This window comes from Ichthyophthirius multifiliis, assembly GCF_000220395.1.
Source record: "Ichthyophthirius multifiliis unplaced genomic scaffold scaff_1120509250386, whole genome shotgun sequence".
NCBI classification, from domain to species: Eukaryota; Ciliophora; class Oligohymenophorea; order Hymenostomatida; genus Ichthyophthirius; species Ichthyophthirius multifiliis.
The window spans coordinates 113,535-133,945 of NW_004086788.1; the positions used below are offsets into that span (position 1 = coordinate 113,535).

At 16.2% G+C, this 20,411-nt stretch overlaps 3 protein-coding genes across 3 annotated transcripts, besides 28 other annotated features; all 3 read left to right on the forward strand. All coding sequences in view use genetic code 6, as the record gives it.

The window, feature by feature from the left end:
- Positions 1-223: 223 nt before the first annotated feature.
- Positions 224-257: a microsatellite.
- Positions 258-1,572: 1,315 nt separating this feature from the next.
- IMG5_070700 (hypothetical protein) lies at positions 1,573-2,789 on the forward strand (the record flags this gene model as incomplete). The annotated part of the gene is made up of 1 exon (XM_004036726.1): positions 1,573-2,789. A coding segment is annotated over one exon (1,170 nt), but the record flags the coding sequence as incomplete, so codon positions are not given.
- Positions 2,744-2,782: a microsatellite.
- Positions 2,787-2,821: a microsatellite.
- Positions 2,787-2,854: a microsatellite.
- Positions 2,789-2,854: a microsatellite.
- Positions 2,855-2,927: 73 nt separating this feature from the next.
- Positions 2,928-2,965: a microsatellite.
- A 661-nt stretch (positions 2,966-3,626) lies between these two features.
- On the forward strand, positions 3,627-5,741 carry IMG5_070710 (SET domain protein; the record flags this gene model as incomplete). The annotated part of the gene is made up of 8 exons (XM_004036727.1): positions 3,627-3,653; positions 3,775-3,854; positions 3,921-3,990; positions 4,401-4,459; positions 4,777-4,924; positions 4,975-5,049; positions 5,232-5,447; positions 5,724-5,741. 8 exons carry the CDS (start codon positions 3,627-3,629, stop codon positions 5,739-5,741), a joined length of 693 nt encoding a protein of 230 aa, XP_004036775.1.
- Positions 5,697-5,826: a microsatellite.
- Positions 5,827-5,933: 107 nt separating this feature from the next.
- Positions 5,934-5,983: a microsatellite.
- Positions 5,984-6,001: 18 nt separating this feature from the next.
- Positions 6,002-6,057: a microsatellite.
- A 51-nt stretch (positions 6,058-6,108) lies between these two features.
- Positions 6,109-6,143: a microsatellite.
- Positions 6,144-6,281: 138 nt separating this feature from the next.
- Positions 6,282-6,343: a microsatellite.
- A 165-nt stretch (positions 6,344-6,508) lies between these two features.
- Positions 6,509-6,547: a microsatellite.
- Positions 6,548-6,706: 159 nt separating this feature from the next.
- Positions 6,707-6,749: a microsatellite.
- Positions 6,750-7,202: 453 nt separating this feature from the next.
- Positions 7,203-7,240: a microsatellite.
- Positions 7,241-7,283: 43 nt separating this feature from the next.
- Positions 7,284-7,336: a microsatellite.
- Positions 7,325-7,362: a microsatellite.
- A 778-nt stretch (positions 7,363-8,140) lies between these two features.
- IMG5_070720 (hypothetical protein) lies at positions 8,141-11,618 on the forward strand (the record flags this gene model as incomplete). Its single annotated transcript, XM_004036728.1, has 6 exons — positions 8,141-8,527; positions 8,629-8,946; positions 9,002-9,068; positions 9,122-9,454; positions 9,515-10,795; positions 10,903-11,618. Coding segments are annotated over 6 exons (3,102 nt in total), but the record flags the coding sequence as incomplete, so codon positions are not given.
- Positions 11,619-12,094: 476 nt separating this feature from the next.
- Positions 12,095-12,133: a microsatellite.
- Positions 12,134-12,603: 470 nt separating this feature from the next.
- Positions 12,604-12,637: a microsatellite.
- Positions 12,638-12,689: 52 nt separating this feature from the next.
- Positions 12,690-12,760: a microsatellite.
- A 244-nt stretch (positions 12,761-13,004) lies between these two features.
- Positions 13,005-13,058: a microsatellite.
- A 49-nt stretch (positions 13,059-13,107) lies between these two features.
- Positions 13,108-13,185: a microsatellite.
- Positions 13,120-13,187: a microsatellite.
- Positions 13,188-13,255: 68 nt separating this feature from the next.
- Positions 13,256-13,299: a microsatellite.
- Positions 13,258-13,306: a microsatellite.
- A 2,446-nt stretch (positions 13,307-15,752) lies between these two features.
- Positions 15,753-15,799: a microsatellite.
- Positions 15,800-15,932: 133 nt separating this feature from the next.
- Positions 15,933-15,990: a microsatellite.
- A 1,001-nt stretch (positions 15,991-16,991) lies between these two features.
- Positions 16,992-17,032: a microsatellite.
- A 911-nt stretch (positions 17,033-17,943) lies between these two features.
- Positions 17,944-17,991: a microsatellite.
- Positions 17,992-20,411: the final 2,420 nt, after the last annotated feature.

A 20,411-nucleotide genomic window follows, 5' to 3' on the forward strand; every position in this document is an offset into this window, starting at 1 on the left:
TTCACAATTATTCCATGAATGTCCTAATTAGTTACATTTTCCACATGTCTTTTCATTACATTCATATTGCAAATGATCTCCTAAGCAAAAATAACATGCTAATTTTTTCTCTAAAATACATGTTCTTTCTTAATGGCCATACTTTTTACATCTTTTACATGTAAATTAACGCTTTTGTTCTTATAAAAAATATCTATTATTTTTATCAACATAAAAAAGACTGCTTATTTTTCGTTTTCTTATTCTTCTTTTTCTTAAATATAATTTTCTTGTTTTTATTCTTCCTCTTGCTTTTTTACAGGCTCTTTTATTTAGTTTTTTAGCTTTAAATATTCTCCTTCGTTTTTTTGCTTCTCATTAAAAGTTCTCACTTTTTATGATAAATTACCTCCACAAGTAAAAAAAGATTTATCTTCGCCAACAACTTTGTATATTTTTTATTCATCATATGACATTTGATTTAACAATTCAGCTGAAATTACTCCATTAAATGGACATATATCTATATTATATTTTAACGTTTTATTTTACTAAATAATATCATTTGCATTCATTTAATCTTTTTTTTATTCAGGTTCACTTTCTTTTTATTTATTTTTATCGCGAATTTTTTCTTCTTGGAATTTTGATATCTTTTTTTAAACATCAATATTTACTTTAGTATTCTTTTTATTATTTTTCTTTTATATTTTATTTTTATTTATTCATATTTATCAATTGATAAATTAAAAAAATTAATCTGTAATGGATTTTTTTTAAACAAAAATATATATTTACTTAAATATCATCATCTGATTCTGAAAAATTATAATATTGATAAGATTTCATATTATAGTTAATTTATTTTAATTTTTTTATCTTATTTATTAGTTATTTTATAAAGGATAAAAATAAATATTTATATTACAATTTAATTATTATATGTAATATTTTTAAAACACTTAAAGAATTAATATAAAATATTAAAAAGAATTATATAAAATATACAATATAAAAGACAGCTTATTTTTATTATTTTTAAAAACATTTTCATTAACTATTTAAAATAATTAAACACTATCCAAACTTAATTTATAATTAATAATAATTTATTCAGTTTAAATAACATTTGTATTGAATATAAATATATTCTTATTGAATTATGTATATTATAAATTTTAATATTGATTTCATATTTATTATTTCATTTTATATACTTATACATAATAAATAAACAATTAAATTATATAGTTTAAAAATTTGTTTCTTTCATATTTAAATTTCATAGATTTAAAAATTTTGATTTATTATATATTTTAGTTGAAAAATAAACATTTTTTACAAAATTAAATTTTAATTAAATATTTATTTGTATATACCCTTTTAGCCATAATATAAAAATTTTTTTTATATTACTTACAATTTTATTTTTATTTTTAATTTTTCTAATTATTTTCCAAAAATAATTAAAAATATATATCAATAATAGAAAAAAAGTTCTTATATATTTAAATTTCAGCAAGTTGAAATTTGATTATATTTTTATTTTAATTATCTTCTAAATAAAAAAGAAAACAATTTTTTTTTTAAATAAATACAAAAAAAAAATGAAATAATTTTTAATAATATCATTAATAATAGCTTTAACGACAGCTTTCGTGACAATACCAGTAAAGAAAACCTAAGAAAACGATATACAAAAAATTCTTCGTTTGAACTACTTAACAAATAATTATTAATATATCTTATAAAAATTTTTACCAAATCATTTGTCTTAAAATTGGCCTGAGGTGAAGATAAACAACTTTATGGACGCTTAGTATTACGGGGAAGTCTAAATTGGAACACCTCCATAATCTTTCTAAGTTATATTTGATACTGGTTCATCTAACTTGTGGGTTCCCTCATCCGAATGTGGAATATTATCAATAGCTTGTAGACTTCATACAAGATATGATAAGACAAAATCATCAACATATGGTAAGAACGGAACACATTTTGATATTAAATACGGGTCTGGAGGAGTAAGTGGTCATTGGACTTAAGAAACTATAATTTTAGGAGGGTTAACAGCCTAAAATGTTACTATTGGAGAAGCTACATCAATGAAAGGCCTTTCTTTCTTAGTTAGTAAATTTGACGGTATTTTAGGTTTGGCATACCCTAAGATTTCAGTTGATAATGCAACCCCTGTTTTCATGAAACTTATTGAATAAGGAAAAGTTTAAGATGGATCTTTTGCCTTTTTCTTGACAAACAAAGCTGGCTAAGAAGGCTCTCGTTTAATTTTGGGTGGTTTTGATCCATAATATGCTGCAACACCATTCAAATATTATCCTGTATCTCTAGAAGCTTGGTGGGTTATCGATGTTGATAGAGTTGCTTTAGGAAACACAACTTATTAAATATAAAAAGCTATTGTAGATACTGGCACTTCTGTTATGGTTGGTCCTAAAAGTGTAATTGAAGAAATGAAAAAATAATTACCTAATTAAGGAAAATAAAAAGTTGACTGTTCTACTATTTCTGAATTCCCCAACCTTACTTTTAATATTGGTGGCGATGATTATATCTTAGAACCTGCTGATTATATCATTTAGATTACTTCTGGATCCTAAAGTTAATGTGTTCTTGGGTTGTAAGGATTAGATATGCCTGGTCCTCTTGCTTAAGCTTTCATTTTGGGCGATTCATTTATTCATAAATATTACACTCATTTTGATTAAGCTAATAAAAGAGTTGGATTTGCTTTGGCTAAACATTGATTACTTTTTATTATAAAATTATTTTTTTTATTATAAAACTAAATATATTTTTATTAATAGATATATTTTTAATAATATTTTTATTAAATAATATTTTTTTATATATATTTACTAATATATATGTCATAATATATTAAACTTTTATATATTAATTTTTTAATATTTATATAAGATTAATAGCCAAAATTAAAACATTTAAAAATAAATTAATACATATAAAATATTTGAGCAAATATTATAAATTTTTAATAATTTTATCTAAAAATAAATATGAAAATTTTTTAATATTATTAAAACCTAAAAATTGCAAAAAATCGGAATTATATATATTTATATTTTTATTTTTTGGACAAATATAATTTATTGTAATTTTTATTTTTGAACAAAATATTATAAAACCGCGAAATATAAAAATGGATTAAGATCATAATATAACTTATTATTAATCGGAAATAGAAAACAAAATTTTAAAAATTAAATAATTTAATGAAACATTTTTTAACAAGATAATATCTTAGTTGATTTAGACAGCGAAAACGATATGTATATCAAATAAATTAAAGGCGAAAGAGCATCAAAAAAATACATAAAAATCAATGACGAGTTTTATTAAGATATTTAAACAAAGTAAAAACAAAGAAATTTAACCTTTAATTGATTACACTAATTTAAATTCAGACTAATAGTTACTACTATATTAAAACTAATATTCTAATTATATATTGATAACTAAAAATATCGTAGCAAGAGAAGTAATGACTTTTCTATTTCCTTGCCTTAATTATTGTGAAAATGATGACAATATTATTAATGAGTTTTAAATTAAAAATTCTTAAGAAAAAAGTTAAAATTAAATACTAAAAGAATGGTTAATAATAAAAAATGCAAATAATTTAGTTGTTGATTTAAGTAATAAAATTTAAACATTGTTTTTATAAACTATTTAAATTTTATAAAATTAATTTGTTTTAAAATTTAAAAAAAAGACGAAAATACCATAATATATTCATTAATAAATAATACTGAAAAGGATATTAATAAAGAAATTTTCATTTGTTTAAAATAATATTTTGAATAAGAAAATGTAAAAATTTAAAGTTTTTAAGAAAGGTAATTTTTTTAAAATAAATATTTTTATATGTAATAATTTTAAAAAATATATTTATATTTTTATAGGATAGATAATATTCACTTAACTTATGATAGTCATATAAAATACAAATATGGAATAACAATAGATGACGAAGTAATTACTTTTTCTTCAATAACTTCTACTTTTAAAAGTTTTTTTTGTCAAAGATGTTATTTATATGATTGCAAAAAACACTAAATGAAATAAGTTTACTCAATTTTTTATAAATATATTTATGCATAATATTTTTTTATTATAATTTACTTTTTCTATAGATTTTTATATAACAAATTTTTTTAGGATACTAATTTTTATTTTCCGGAAACGTTTAATAGTAATGATATAAAATAAATAAGTAAACTCCAAGATTTTTACAACAATTATTTGTTAAAAAATATAAAATACTAAGGAAGTGCTTGCTCAGAATAGTGTTATTTAAATTTAAATATTAACGATTTTTAGTCAGTAAAAAAACTAAAATATACTAAATAAGTTTAATATATATACTAACTATATAAATTTAGTTGATTTCAGATAAATATCAAAATGAATTTGATAATCAATTTTAAAAAGCATATATGGAGTAAGGAATATAACGATTTTCTTACAATCCTTGTAAAATATCATTAATAGATTTATCTTATAATTGTAATTAAATGTTTGTATATTTGATTAGAATAATTATTAATAAAAATAATTTTTTTAACAATAAATCTGTAAAAAAGTCAAAGTCCAAATTAAAAAAAAATAGTAATCGTAATATATATAATAAGTTACAATATTACGAACCTTGTTATCATTATAATTTTTATAATTAACCATCTGATATTTAGTGTTTGAATTGCATGTTATTAAATATTATATAATAAATCATAAATAATATAAAAATTAAAAAAAAAGATGTGCTGAAAGAGGATTTTGTGATATATATTGTGGTTGTGATATTAATGATTGTAAAATAAGAAAAAAAGGATGTCGTTGTATTAATGGAAAATGTAAAACAAACCTTTGTATTTGTTTTAGTTTAGGTATGGAATGTGATCCTGAAGTATTAAATTTTAAAAATAATATATATTAATAAAATTGAAAATAAAAAAGATTTGTAATATGTGCTATGGATGTGAAAAAAAGAACAGATGTGAAAATAATGAATATGTTTACAGAAAATAAGCAGTAAAAAAGATATTTCAATAAAAATATAAAAATAAAATAATATATTTAAATTTAAATTATTAATTAATTCAGAAATATGCTTTTTTAAGTATTGTTTAACACAAAAAAATGTTTTCTCTAAAATTCAATTTTAATATTAATAATTTAATTAAAATTTATTAAATTTTTTTATATTTAAATAGAGAACAGTTATAGGTGTTTCCTCAGCTTGTAACGGTTTAGGATTATATAATACTTAACCAATAAATGAAAATTGTTTAGTAGTTTTATATATAGGAGAGCTTATTAGTGAGGATGAATTAATTATCAGAGAAAGCTGGTTTAAATCTGATTAATTATATAGTTTTATTAAAAATGATTATGAAAAACTTACTGACTCAAAGTTTTTTGGAAACAAAGTATTTTTAATTTATAATTATTGATTGTTTTTATTTTATTAGAGTAGATTTATTAATCATAGTTTTAATTTGTAAAATTGTTATGCCAAAAATATTTATTCAAAAGGAGATTATCATTTAGGATTATATGCTAAATTTTTTATACCTCCTGGAAACGAACTGTTTTTTGATTATGATGCAGATAAAACTTTATTGTAGAATAATTTTTGGATTTCATAAGAAAATAATTTAATTAATAAATTAACTAAAAATAAATAGATTATAATTAAAAAATAGATTATAGATAAATATTGAATAAAAGATATATTTAAAAGAAAATTATATAAAAATATATATAAAAAATTATTTTTAATAAAAAATTATAATAAAAAAAATAAAATAAATTCATAATAAATATTGTAAAAAATAATAAATCATACAATTAAAAAAAATAATTATTAATATAGTAAAAAAAATAAGATTAATAAAAAAATTAAAATATATTTAAAATATAAATATGATATTAATATAAAAAAAATATAAATTTAAAATAAAATTTTTTTATGAAATAAAAAAATAAGAAATAAAAGAAAATTTAAAAAAATAAATAAAAATATTAATAAAATTAAAATATTGTATGTCTATATTATTTAAAATATTTAAATAAAAATAAATTATTTAATATATATTTATATATTTATATATTTATATATTTATTTTTTTTTATATTGCAAAACATTTTTTTTTTATTAGAATAATTTTAATATTTTTAAAGAAGTTTTATTTAAAATTAATTAATGAATAACAATTTAAAATAATAACTAAAATTTAATAATTCTGATTTTATTTCTTTAAATTAAAATGATATATCTAATTAATCTATTAATAATAATATATCTCCTTAATCTATTTAAAATGAAAAATTTTTAGATAATAAATAAATTAATAAATCTATATAGGATTTAAAAATAACATAAAAACAATTAAAAGATGTAGTAATTAAAAGTTTGAAAAAGCTAAATAAACCTGGATAATTTTATTAAAATTTAGAATAAAAAAAATTAAATGACTTTTATAAATCTAATAAAATTTAAAATAAAAATAAAAATATAAATAAAAATCAGCATTTTTCTTCTGTTTTTAGTTCATAATCATTTAATTCAGAAAAATTAGATGTAAATCTGTAAATAATATAAAATGCTTAATAAAAATAAGAAAATTTAAATTAGGATTAAAATAATATAAAAGATTAAATATAAAACATTATCTAACAGCCATATAATAATTAATAATAAAATAATTATGAATTAAATAATAATAATACATTTCCATTAAATTATAATAATTAAATAGATTTTTATAGTAAATAATAAGATTAAGAAAGTTAAATAAAATATAAAATAGAATTATAAGATGATGAAATTAAAGATTTGTAATGGCTAAATCCAAATATTGTATATTCAGAATCTGCAAATTATATATATATTTCAGAATAGTATAGAAATGTATAAAAAAAAATATATATAATATTGTAAATATAATATTTTATTTTTAAAATTAATAGTTATGATAATTAATATATTTAAAATTTCTATAAAAATAAAAAAAATATTTATACTTCAAATCCTACTAAAATTAAAAGATAGTTTATATGCAAATTTTGTTGAATAAATAATGTTTTATGTAATTTAAAAAAAATATATTAAAAAAATTTATTATGAATTATAAATATATAAATAATAATATTAATATTTGTTTAATAGATATAGATGAAATTAAATATATATATAAAAAATATATATAAATAAATAAATTTAAAACAATAATTTAAGTAAATAATAAATAGTGTTAGTTACAATATATATATATATATATATATATATATATACATTTATATATATATTTATATAAATTATTTATACTTTAATTAAATTATATAATATTTTATAATTAGATTTTTATAATAACTTATAATGTATTAAATTTAGATTGAAATATTTCAACTATATTTATATTTTAAAAATATTTTATCTATCATAAATTATAAGATATTTCAATATTAAAATTTTCATAATTTTTTTTTTTCATAGATGATCTAATGATATTTAAATAAAATTTAAAATATTTATATCCTTTTTTATTTAATTATATAAATATATTTATATTATTATTTTAAAAATTCACATTAATATAATTAAATTATAATGCTAATTTTAAATAAATAATCAAAATATATATAAAAATTTAAAATTAAAATATGTTTTTTTATTAAAATATTAAAAAAAGTTAATTGAAATAAAATATAATATGTATATACATTTTCAAGGTTAAAATTTAATTAAATACATTAAAATAATTAAAAAAAAAAAAGTTAACAATAATAATTAAAAATGCAACAAAATATTAAAAATATCAAGTAACTTTATTAAAACAAACATAAACGATCGATTTCAACATAAGCTACATAAAAGTAATATTAAATTTTAGATTAGATTAAATAAAATTAATAATTATAAAATATTAACTAAACCCAGGAAAGTTAATAAAATAAAATTAAATTAAAAATATTATAAACACCAAGGAAGTCATACATCTATAATTAAAATTTTGTAAAAGATTAAATAAATAACAAAACATTTAAATGCAATTCAAAACATTAATAAGAGAAGTAATTAATTAAATATTTTAAAGACTTTTCTTAAAGCAAATAATTATAAACTGAAAACTTAAGATAAGAAAAAGATATTTTTTAATATTAATCTCCAACAAATTATAGATAACGAAAACTGATTTTTTCTTAAATATATAAATCAGAAAATATTAAGCAAAATCAATTTATTATCAAAGGGAAAGAACTAATGAAGCAAGGAGAATTTAATTAAGCTTTATTACAATTTTAAGAAGCTTTAATAAATGATCCTTAATTATAAGAAGCTTAGTATTTATAAGCTATATGTTATCTCTAGCTTGAAAAGTTTTAAAAATCTATAGATTTGTTTAGTGATTTAATTGAAAAGCAGCAAGATTATAGAAGAAATATTTATTTATTAGTGGCTATTTGTTATAAAAAAATAAATTAATTAAATGCTGCCATATAAATTGTAAAATATAATTTTAAAATCAAATAAAGAAATACTTTTATTTTTATAAAATTAATTAAATTTACTTATATTTTTATCAAAACATAATAAATTAAAAAAAGCTAAATAAAGGAATACAGTATTATCCAAAATATTATGATGCATATGTTTATCATGGAAAGCTTTAAGTAAAAACAAAAAGATATGAAAAAGCAATAATAGATTTTGAAATGGCAATATAACTAAAGCCTTTTTGTGGCTTAGGATATATAGGAAAGGCTGATTGTCTAAGACATTTGAAAAAATTTAATGAAGCAATAGAAATATATTCATTTACTATAAAATTAGATTAAAATATTTGCAAAATTGCTTTACAAAAGCGAGCTGTTTGTTATATTGAATTTAAACATTTTGATTAAGCTAGAAATGATCTAAATTCTGTAACATTATTAGTTTTATTTATTTTATTTTTTAATAATAAATAATTAAAAAAAGCTTTTATAAAGCGATCCTACTAATTCAGAAGCTTTTTATTTTAAAGGAATATTATTAATAAAAGAAAGTAATAAAATACATTTATATATAGATATATATTTAAAAAATATATAAAAAAAGACAAATTAAACGAAGCTTTGCTTTCCTTTGAATAAGCAATAAAATATAATAATTCAAGCAAAGCAATTGTAAAATCACTTCAAGAAATAGCAAAAATCAAAATTTAATTTAGAGATTATTATTAAGCTTATTATACCCTTTAAAGAGCCAATTATTTAGATATTGATAATAAAAAGTTAAAAATATTGACAATTTTTACAGATGGAGTGACATTTTTAATGAAAAGAAAATATAAAGAAGGAATTCACTGTTTAACAGAATTAATAAATAAAAATACATTAAATGAATTTTTGCATCCATTAGTATATACACACAGGGCATATGGTTATTTTTGTTTAGGAAAACATCAGAAATGTATAAACGACTTAGAAAACGTATAAAATTTAGACATAGGTTCAATATATAATAAATATATTTGCTAAAGTATTATTTCGTGTGCATAAAACTAATTCGAAAAAGCAATAAAACTTCTTAATTCCGCTAATAAAATATCACCAAAAAAAATGGAGCCTTTTTTTTATAAAGGAATGGTTTTTGTAAAATTTGGCAATAAACTAATAAATAAAAACAGTCATTAAAAAAAATTGTAATATGTTTAAAATGCAATAAAAAATTTTGATAAAGCAATTATTTTAAATGACTAAAATGCTAATATTTATTATTATAGAGCTATCTTAAATTTTTTTTTAATTGAAAATAACATTGTAAATGACAAAATAAATATATATAAACAAATAAACGATGATTTAGATAAAGCAATAGAAAAATCACAAGAAAATATTTCTAATCATTTTTATGTAAGAGGTTTATTAAATGCATATTGCAACTAAGTGAATTCAGCTATAAGTGACCTTTCTATAGCGATTACTTTAGATGATACTTTATCTAATGCTTATTTAAATAGGTCTAAATGCTTCCTATTAACAGGTGATAAGAGTTCAGCATTTGAGGATTTATAAAGATATGTTGACATAAAAAGAAAAACTATTAAAAAGGAAGATGACTCTTCTGATATACATTTATGGTCCGGAAACTTACTTTTTAATATAGGAGCTTTTGAAGATGCTATAAAAGCTTATTCAAATATAAATGGAATAAATAAAAATGAAGAATATTTATTGCTTAGAATAAAATGTTATTTTGCAATGAAAGATTTAACAAGTACTATTGAAGATATTGATAGTTTACTTTAATTGAATAGTAATAATAAGGAAATTTCAATTGATAAAATATGTTTGGAAAGCTTAAAATCATTTATTTGTTAAAAAAACTATTAGGGTTAAAAAGAGGGAATTTAATAAATTAAAAGTATAACTAAACAAAAAAGTGGTTTTTTTTTTAAATGGTCTGATATAGTATTTTACAAAGCTGTGTTTTATTTCTAAACTGGAAATTTCATTAAAGCTATCAAAAACTTTCAAAAATCAATATAAATTAAAGGAGTTGAATGTAATAATAATAATAAACTTTATGAATTTGATTTTGATAATTAAACTTATAATATTTACGAGTTTTATTATAGTTGTGCAGCTTGCTTTATTATGATGAAATAATATAAATAAGCTATTAAATAACTGTAACAATTGAAAGAAATAATACCTAATGAAGGAATAATTAAATAATTAGATTTAATTATCTAAATTTTATATGATGAAATGTAAAATAGTATATTAAGTTCTTAATATTGTAATATACCTATTTATATTATATATAATAATTATAGATTATTTTTTATTATTAATTAGTAGATGATTCTTAAATAAATTAACTTTGCAATATAGAAATTTTTCCTTATAAAAATAGATTTTGTTCAACTTTTAAATCTTAATAAGCACAATTTTAAATATATAAATATTTTGTAAAATAACTAAAATTTTATATATATATATAATTTTAAAACATATAAAAGAAAATAAAACTTTATTTTTGTTTACCTTATGTTGAATATCCTTCAATAAAACCTTAGTTTGATAATTCTTTGATTGAAAACTTTAAAGTATATTATTATAAACATTATCTTTTAAATTAATTTTTAAAGCCTGAATTAGTAGAAAACAAACCTGAGGCACCTTGGATAAGAAAATGTTAAGATGGATTTATTCTTACAGAAAATATATAATATTTTGATAACTTAGATTTATAAACCGAAACTAAAATTGATATTAGTATTTAAATAAGAATAAAAAAAATTATTTTAATTAATTTTTTAGATTAAGTATAAAAATTGGAAACTAATATTATCAGCAATTCATAAATATTAGATTTAAATAACGATGATATAAATAGTTAAAGTTAATGTAATTTTTTTAATTATTTTTTTATAAATAATTATATATGTATTGAATAGAATAAAGTTAAATATTTTAGTCTATAAATAAATAAAATCTAAAAGAGATGTTTAAATTAAACGAAAACGTAGAAAAAAACTAAACTAAATAATCTCAAAAAATTAATGAAATCGAAATTTGTAAATATATAAAATAATCCTTTTATATGAAATATAAAAAAAATATTTTAGAAAAAATAACTTACTAATATTAATTAATTATTTATTTTTTAATTATTTAAGTGTTTGGTAAATATTTTTAATTATTTATATTTTTTTGTAATTTTTAATTACAAATTTCTTTTGTTTTTTTTTATTCTTACAAATATATACAATTTAGAAATATCTTCAAAATATATAAAATAAAAAACAATAATTTGGGATTAATCAAAATCACAAAATTCACTTTTAAAATAAATAAATAAATTTTTTAAAATTAATATTTCAATAAATATAAAAAAATTAAAGTAAGCATACTAAGATATAAAAGTATATAATAAGTACTAAATAAAATTCAATGCAGATGATTTAATGTATTTTAAATTAATAAACAATACGTTATTAACCTATAAGAAATAAATCGGATACCAGTTAATTGAAGTTTATGTTGTAATGAAGTTATTATGAATGAAAGTAAATTAACAAGTAAAAAAAAAATTGTAAATTGAAAAAATAAATTAATAAATAAAAAACAAGAAAAAACTTAAATCATTAAAATTTTAAAAATAGAATAAATAGAAAAAGCTGAAAAAAACTAGTAAGAAATAAAATATAGTAATTAATAAATATTTCTTAGAAAATTAACAAATTATTTTGGTAAAGAATTATTAATCATATAATTAAATTTAGAAAATCATAATAAATTTTTCAATTAAAGATAAAACTAAAAATAAAATAATTTCAATAAATTTAGAACATAAAAATATTAAAACGCAAAAACAAAAAATATTGAATTGATTGAAAAAAAAAATTGTTGATTTTACTAAAAATAATTTTAAAAAATATACAATAGTTAATATTAATTTTATTGTACAGATTAATAAAAAATTGTAATTAATAATTAATTCTGATTCTCACATTGTATATATTTTAAAAAATAAAAGAGTTCAGTGTAATAAATAAAATAATAATAATATTTAAATGAAATTATTAATACATTTAAAATAATAAATTATTTAAATAAAAAATTAAAAAATAAATATATATTTATTTTTATAAAAGTAAATGAATAATTTTAATGATAATATTAAAAAAAAATATATCTTAAGAAAGTTTAAAAAACAAATATTAAAAAATATTAATATAAAATATACATATTGAATATAATACTTAAATTTAGAAAAATAATCAAATTTAATAAAGTAATATAATCTAAAATTTTTAAATAAAGTATTGTTAAAACAATTATAATAATAAATAAATGATAAAGATTATTTAAAAAAATAAGTTTGATATTAAAATTATTTAAAATTTGTTAAATAAATATATTAAAAAAAAATTAAGTTTATATTAATCCTAATATAAATAATAATTTAAAAAAAAAAAATGTATTGATTAAATATTTTAATAATTTTATAAATAATATTTTATATTATTATTAAAATATATTTTTGTATTCTATTAATTAACTAAAAGAATAAAAATTATCTAATTTAAAATTTAAATTAATTGTATAAAAAAAAAATAGATATTTATAATAATAAAAAATAATAAATTAATTAATAAAAAAAATATATAATTCTTATTATGACATTTTAATAAAATTGATTTCATTAACTGTTATATAAAAAATTTAAAATAATTATGATTTAAATTAAATTAAATTAAATTAAATTAAATTAAAATTAATTAATATAAAAAATATATAATCTTATTAAATATTATTTGAAATACATCATAATATATATATTAATATATTATTAATTATTCATAAATAAATTAAAAAAATAATTAATTATTCTTTAGAAATTAGAAACAAAAATAATATAATTATATATCAATAACTTAAAAGAATATTAAAAATATAAAGTTGTCCATGAGTAATTAAGATTTACAAGAGATAAATGAAATAAAAAATTAAGATAATGATTTGACAAACTAAAAATATGATTATAATTAAGAAGATGAAAATAAATAAAAAGATATATATGAACCATAAAATGAATATCTTTAAACAATAAATTCCCCTGAAACATTTTAAACTGATGCTTTAAATTAAAAAGCATTTAAATAAAAAAATTCATAACCTAATAGTCCTTAATCTTAAAAAAATAATAATTCAGATAGTAAAAAAGATAATTTTATATTTATTTATATAATTAAAAAAAAAAATAACATTATAAAATTAAATTAAAAAAATATAAAAATTTCAATTAAAAAAGATGAACTAACAAATTTGAATACAAATATGTTATCAAGTTCTTAAAAGTCTTAAAAGAAATAAATCATAGGAGATTCGAATTTTAAAAAAGTAAATGTAATAGCTCATAAAATCTAAAGTTAGAATTATGAGAATATAATATTTAATTTTTAAGATGACGATTAATTATAAAAAAATACTCAGATTTAAATTAATTATGATTTAGAAAAATCGTTATCTATTTAAATGATTTCTTCCTCTCAATATAAATCTCCAGAAAATATATATCCAATCCTTTTAAGCGTAAAGTTAGCAGATAACGAGTTTCTTTAAAAATATATACAATAAGAATAAAATCAAGAAAGAGAGGAAAATAATGAAATATTAAAAAAGGAAGAAAATAAATAATAGTAAAATTTAGAGAATTTATTTAATCCTAAAAGTTAGATTTTAAATTAATAACGATTCCCTTTAGATCTTATATGTGTAGTAGATACATCTGGATCAATGAATGATAATAATAAAATTGAATTATTAAAGAAAGCCCTTTTAAATTTATTAACTCTACTTAGTGAAAATGACCGTATGTGTCTTATAACATTTTCAACAGATGCAGAACGATTAACAAAATTGGTTAATATAGGAAAACAGGAAAACAGGGAGTTTTTAAAAAAATAAATAGAAAAGCTAAAAGGAAAAGGTAGTACAAATATAAACAGTGGAATACATTTAGCATTAGAAGTAATAAAATAAAGATAATAAAAAAATCCTATTTGCAGTATTTTTGTACTTAGTGATGGTTTAGATGAAAACGCAGATATTAGAGTTCAAGCTTCTCTTAAAAAATTTAAATTTTATTAAAATTATAATTTAGATGAAGACAGTTTTACTTTAAATACTTTTGGATTTGGAAATGATCATTGTCCGTTTTTAATGGATAACATAGCTTAATTAATGAATGGAAGTTTTTATTATATTTAAGAGTTGGAGAAAATTGAATAGTGTTTTTTGGATGCACTCGGTGGTTTGTTTTCGATTGTGAGTTAAAATGCATAGATTTAAATTAATTTAAATAATTAAAATGAAGATGAAAATAATTGCAAAATTGTAAAAGTTTATGGGTATGGATGGTAAGAAAAAAAACATAATTCTGAATTTATCATTAATATAAATTAATTTATGAGTGGAGTTCAGAAAGATTTTATCTTCGAATGTTAAGGATAGCTAAAAGAAGGACAAATTTAAGCATTATTAGTGGCAAAAGATATTAATAAATAAATATGTTTTACAAAAAGTTGTTAGTTATAAATTCTAAGTTATTAAAGTAGTTCGGAATTCGAAAAATAGATTGCACTTAACCATTTAAGAGTTAAGGGTGCTGAATATATTGATTAGGCACAAAATATGGCTTCTAATAAATAGTTTTAAGAAGCAAATTAAATTGTTTAGAATATTTTAAATGAAATAAAAGGATAAAATCTATAACTAGAGTTAAGAAATTTAATTAATGATTTGGAAGATATCAAAGGTAAACTTGACTAAAAAGAAACTGAAAAAGCAGGATGGCGTAAGTTTGTATCGTGTAGAAGAATATATATGGAATAAAAATCTGATGGTTATGGTAATTGCTATTAAAATTTGGTTTAAAAATTTATTTTTAAAAAATTCTTTAAAGTTAATAAATGACAAATAATATAAAAAAATATTATTTAAACAATATAAAATACTTTTTAATATTAGAAGAATTTTTTTTTGTATTGATATAATATAATATAAATATTTTTATTCAAAGTTTTTTTATATTAAACTATTTTTTTACTTATAAAATTATATTAATATATGCTTTATTTGTTTTGTTGTTGAAAAAAATTGAAATTTATATATAAATTTAATTAATAAAATAATATATATATTATAAGATTAACATATAAATAACACAAATTTGTTTTTTTAAAAATCATTATTTTTAATTTTTTAAAATACATAACTTTTATTAAAAATTAAACAATATCAATAATTAAATATAAAATTTAAATTTTTTTAACATTTATATTGTACTAAAAAAAATTAATTTTTAAAAAACATAAATATAATATTAATTTATATATAAAGAAAAAAAAGTGAATTATTAAATAATTATAATTATGATATTTAATAAAATATATTATAATAATAAATAATTATTTTTTATAGTTTTTTTATACCTATATCTAAAATAATTGCTGTGATTATACCTATTAAAAATTTAACATTTAAATTAAAAAATTAAGACATTATTAATTTTTTATTTTTATCTTTTGAGATAAACTAAATAAATAAATAAAATTTTCATTTTAAATTATTTTGATTATATTTATTGATAAAATATTATATTTTAATAAATAATTATTATTTCATTATATATTTAAACAATATTTTTACTTTCATAAAAAAAAAATTATATTTGTATATAAATATAAATAATAAAAAAAATAGATTAAAATTTAGTATAAAAAATGTGAACAATAATTAAAATTAAATATAAAAATTTATAATATATGAAATATTAAATAAATAGCATATATTAACTAAATAAATTAACAAAAAGTATTAATTATTAATCTTATGTTTATTGAAATAAATAAAAAATTTGAACATTAATTATAAATTAGTTAGAATTATTTCTAAAAAGTCATGATTTTGTAAACTAATAAAATTCCTAAAAACTTATATAAATTTTGTGAATTAGAATCTCAAATATAAAGGACATATATCTTTAGAAATAATTAAATTATAAATTAGAGAAATAAGAACTTTACAGTTTTTATCATATTTTTTTAATTTATGTTTTTCTATATTTCCTCAAATATTTTATTTACAGATAATCAAACTAATGTCTTTACTAAATAAAAATGTAGTAAAAAAAACTAAAAAATATAAATTTATAATATTCCAGAACTTGAAAAAAATGAATAAGTTTAAAACTATTTTTCATAATTTGAAAGCTATAAGTAAAACTTCAAAACAATCAATTTTTTACATGCAAAAATAAATATAATAAGGACTTTAATTCATTTAAAATATAATTTATTTAGGTTCAACTATATATTGATTTGAATATGGTAGAAAAATCAAAGATTTTTATTCTAATCTAATACATAATATGTAATTATTAAATAAATAAAAAAAAATTGCAAATTATTATCTTTATTTTTATTTTATTTATTTTTAATTAATTTTTTTTTATAATATATATTGTTTATATAGTTTAAAATTTATCTGTCATAATATGTCTCGGCTTAGTTTATTTGCTTTATAAAAATGTATTAAATGACAAATTATTAAATAATATAACAATCTAATATTGGAAAGTTATTTAATATTATTTCTAATGATTTAGGAACGATTGAACGATTGAATTAATTATTTATTTTCCTTTTATGGCTATACGTATTCATATATTATTTTTAATTTCTGCTATCATTTCAAACGGAAGTTTTTTATATTTATTTCTTTACAAATTTAAATAAAATTATTTAAATTAAATATTTTGAAATGAAAAATAGATATCAGACAAAAAAATTGATAAATAAAAAAAATATTATAACATTAACTTCATATAAAGAAACAATAGGGAAATATATTGAAGCCTTTTAAAAATGTAAGGATTGAAAAAATCTTGTTGGGATTATATAAATACATTTAGAGTAAAAAAGTCAAACTGTTTTTAATATAAATTCTTTATAGAGCAAATTCAGCAGTTTTTATATTAATAGCTGCTTTTATACGAATCGCTATTGTTAACTATAAAGATGAAGTGGAAATAAATAGCTCTAAAATATTTTATTTAGTATAATTACATAGTCTTAAAGGAATTATTTTCTTATCTGGAATTAGAATAGGATTTTTATTTCAATATTAGAACGTTTTGCAGAATCTATTTTGCATAAAACAATTTAAATATAAATTATGATTTTAATAAAATTAGAAAGGAATTTCTTTGAAAAACTAAAGAATTTAAAATGTAAATAAAATGCATCCAATAATTATATATATTAATTAAATAGTTTTAAAAATATATAATTTATCAACTTTAGCTTCATATGTTATTTAAGAACTCGGATTAAACATCCACATTATAACCTCTCTAATTTTTGTTTATTTACTCTTATTTTTTTATATTATTTATCATATTTGTATTTATATATACTATTTAGTTTTTTAATATCAAGTTCTGTAATAACCATAAATTAAAATATTTATTATATTACAATATGAAAATGATTTTTTTAATATTTAAATGTAATTTGTGTTGAAAATTGTTAATTATAATATAAAATAATAATAATTTATATTTAGCTAAATGATATTTCTTCTGTAATTTTTTAACAAATATATCAAAATTATAAGGTTTATTGTCTCATTTATAGTTAATTGATTTTTTTTTTAAAAAAAAATTATGAACATATAATATTATTTTTTTAATTTTATATATTTATTTTAATAGAGCTCATAGGATTTTTAATTTATAAAATGGATTAGCATATAAATATATTTTTTTTAATTTAAATATTAAAGATTAATATAGCAAATATTAAGTTTAATAATAAATTTTATATTTGCAATTTATTCATTTTATAATCTTTTATATGCTTATAGAAATTTCACTGTCTTCTTTTTATTGTAAATTATTTATTCTTTTAATATATGAATAAAAAATTTACAATTTTATTTAATCCATTGTTTAAAATTATTAATAATATTTTATTTATAAGAAATAAAAATTGTTTATTAAATTTATAAATTAGATTAAAATAATATTTATAGTATATTATTTTTTTTCAAAAAAAATAAAAATAGATTTAAAATAAAAAGCTTATACTTAAATGATTTAAATCATCTGGATATTAATTTTTTGTGCATATTTTTAAATAAGTTTTTAAAATAATTAAATAAAATAATTTAATTTATATGTGTATCCTATTTATCCTTTAACTTATTGCGAAATAGGAAACAAACTATAAATAGATAGTAAAAATCCATAAATTAATTAAAAGGATTTTTAAGGTTATGAGTTCGATATTGTTATGTAAAGAAAAAACAATAATACAAATATATATATAAAACAAAGTTTTAAAGCATGAATATATATTTTTTATTATAAATTAAAATTAAAATAATTCATTTATATATAAAAGAAAATCGCTAATATTTATTCAAGAAACATATTAAATTAATGTTTTGTGTGTATAAGAGGATGATCTTATTAAAAATGTATAAAATATTTAGTAAAATTCTATTTAAATAGGAATTGGGAATCAGAAATTATTAAAAAAAATAAACATAAATATAAAATATCAATTCCTTTTCATAAGAGTACTTTTAAAATGGTTGTTAAATAGAATAAAGTAAATACATATTGGATTTTTTTAATTCCTTTAAGTGTTGAAGCTATATTTTCTTATATGGGATCAGGTATTTTAGTTGGAATTTTGATCTGGTTAATGGAAGAAAAAGTATGGAATAGACCAAAAAAAGAGCACATTTATAATATTTTTGAAGTTGTTTATGATGTATTTTTAAGTTTGTTTTTCACTAATATTATAAATTTAAAATAAGTTAGTTCAAGAATTATTTTATGGTTTTTTTGGTTTAATATTTTCGTTTTTACAATTATTTATTAAGCAAACTTGACAGAAAAAATTTATTTATATGCATAAAAACGTTATAAATCTAAAAATTTATTTTTTATATATATAAAATTATTTTACATAATTATAGCAAACTATGAAAGCTTTTCAGATGCTTTAAATAAAAATGCTAAAATAGGTTTATTTGATACATACGGATATGAAATACAATATTTAGAATTAAAATAATAAAACATTATATATTATAAGTAAGATCCTTAAAATATATCTGTAAAAAAAATAAAATAATTAAATAAATCATAATTTAATGAAAATAATAAAGTAAATGTTTAAAGACTTATAAGATGATAAGATTGATGCTATATTAGGGGAATAATTTATTGTCGAGCATTATTAAACTTATTATTGTGATATGTTTACTATAGATGAAGTCGAATATGTTTTTAATTATATTACTTTATTTTCCTAAAATACTAATTAGTAATTTATATAGTTATATAATAATTACTTAAAACTATAAATTGATCAAAATCCTATCCTTGAAAAATTAAAATAGGTAATTAGTTAAAACGAGGAAATATAAAAATGTAATATTGATGAAGATAAAATAAAAATCAATATAAATGAATTATTAGGTTTATGGATTATTTTAGGAAGTGTTTTTTTATTCTTATTTATACTTTGGATTTTAAAAAAAATATTTAAATGGAAAATAAGTTATTATATGAGCTAATATTATACTTATTTAAGTTAAAAAAATAATTTTTATGAAGAATAATTAAATGTACTAATAAATTAAGAATGCTTAAGTAAATTTTTTATATATTTTATTATTTCTATTTTATATTATAATAAAAAAAGAGATTTTAGATAGTTATAAATAAATGCTATTTGAAGAAATATTATAATTTGAAAATAATTTAATGTTATAGAACTTTTTATAAAATAATCAAATGATTGAAATCATAGATGGTA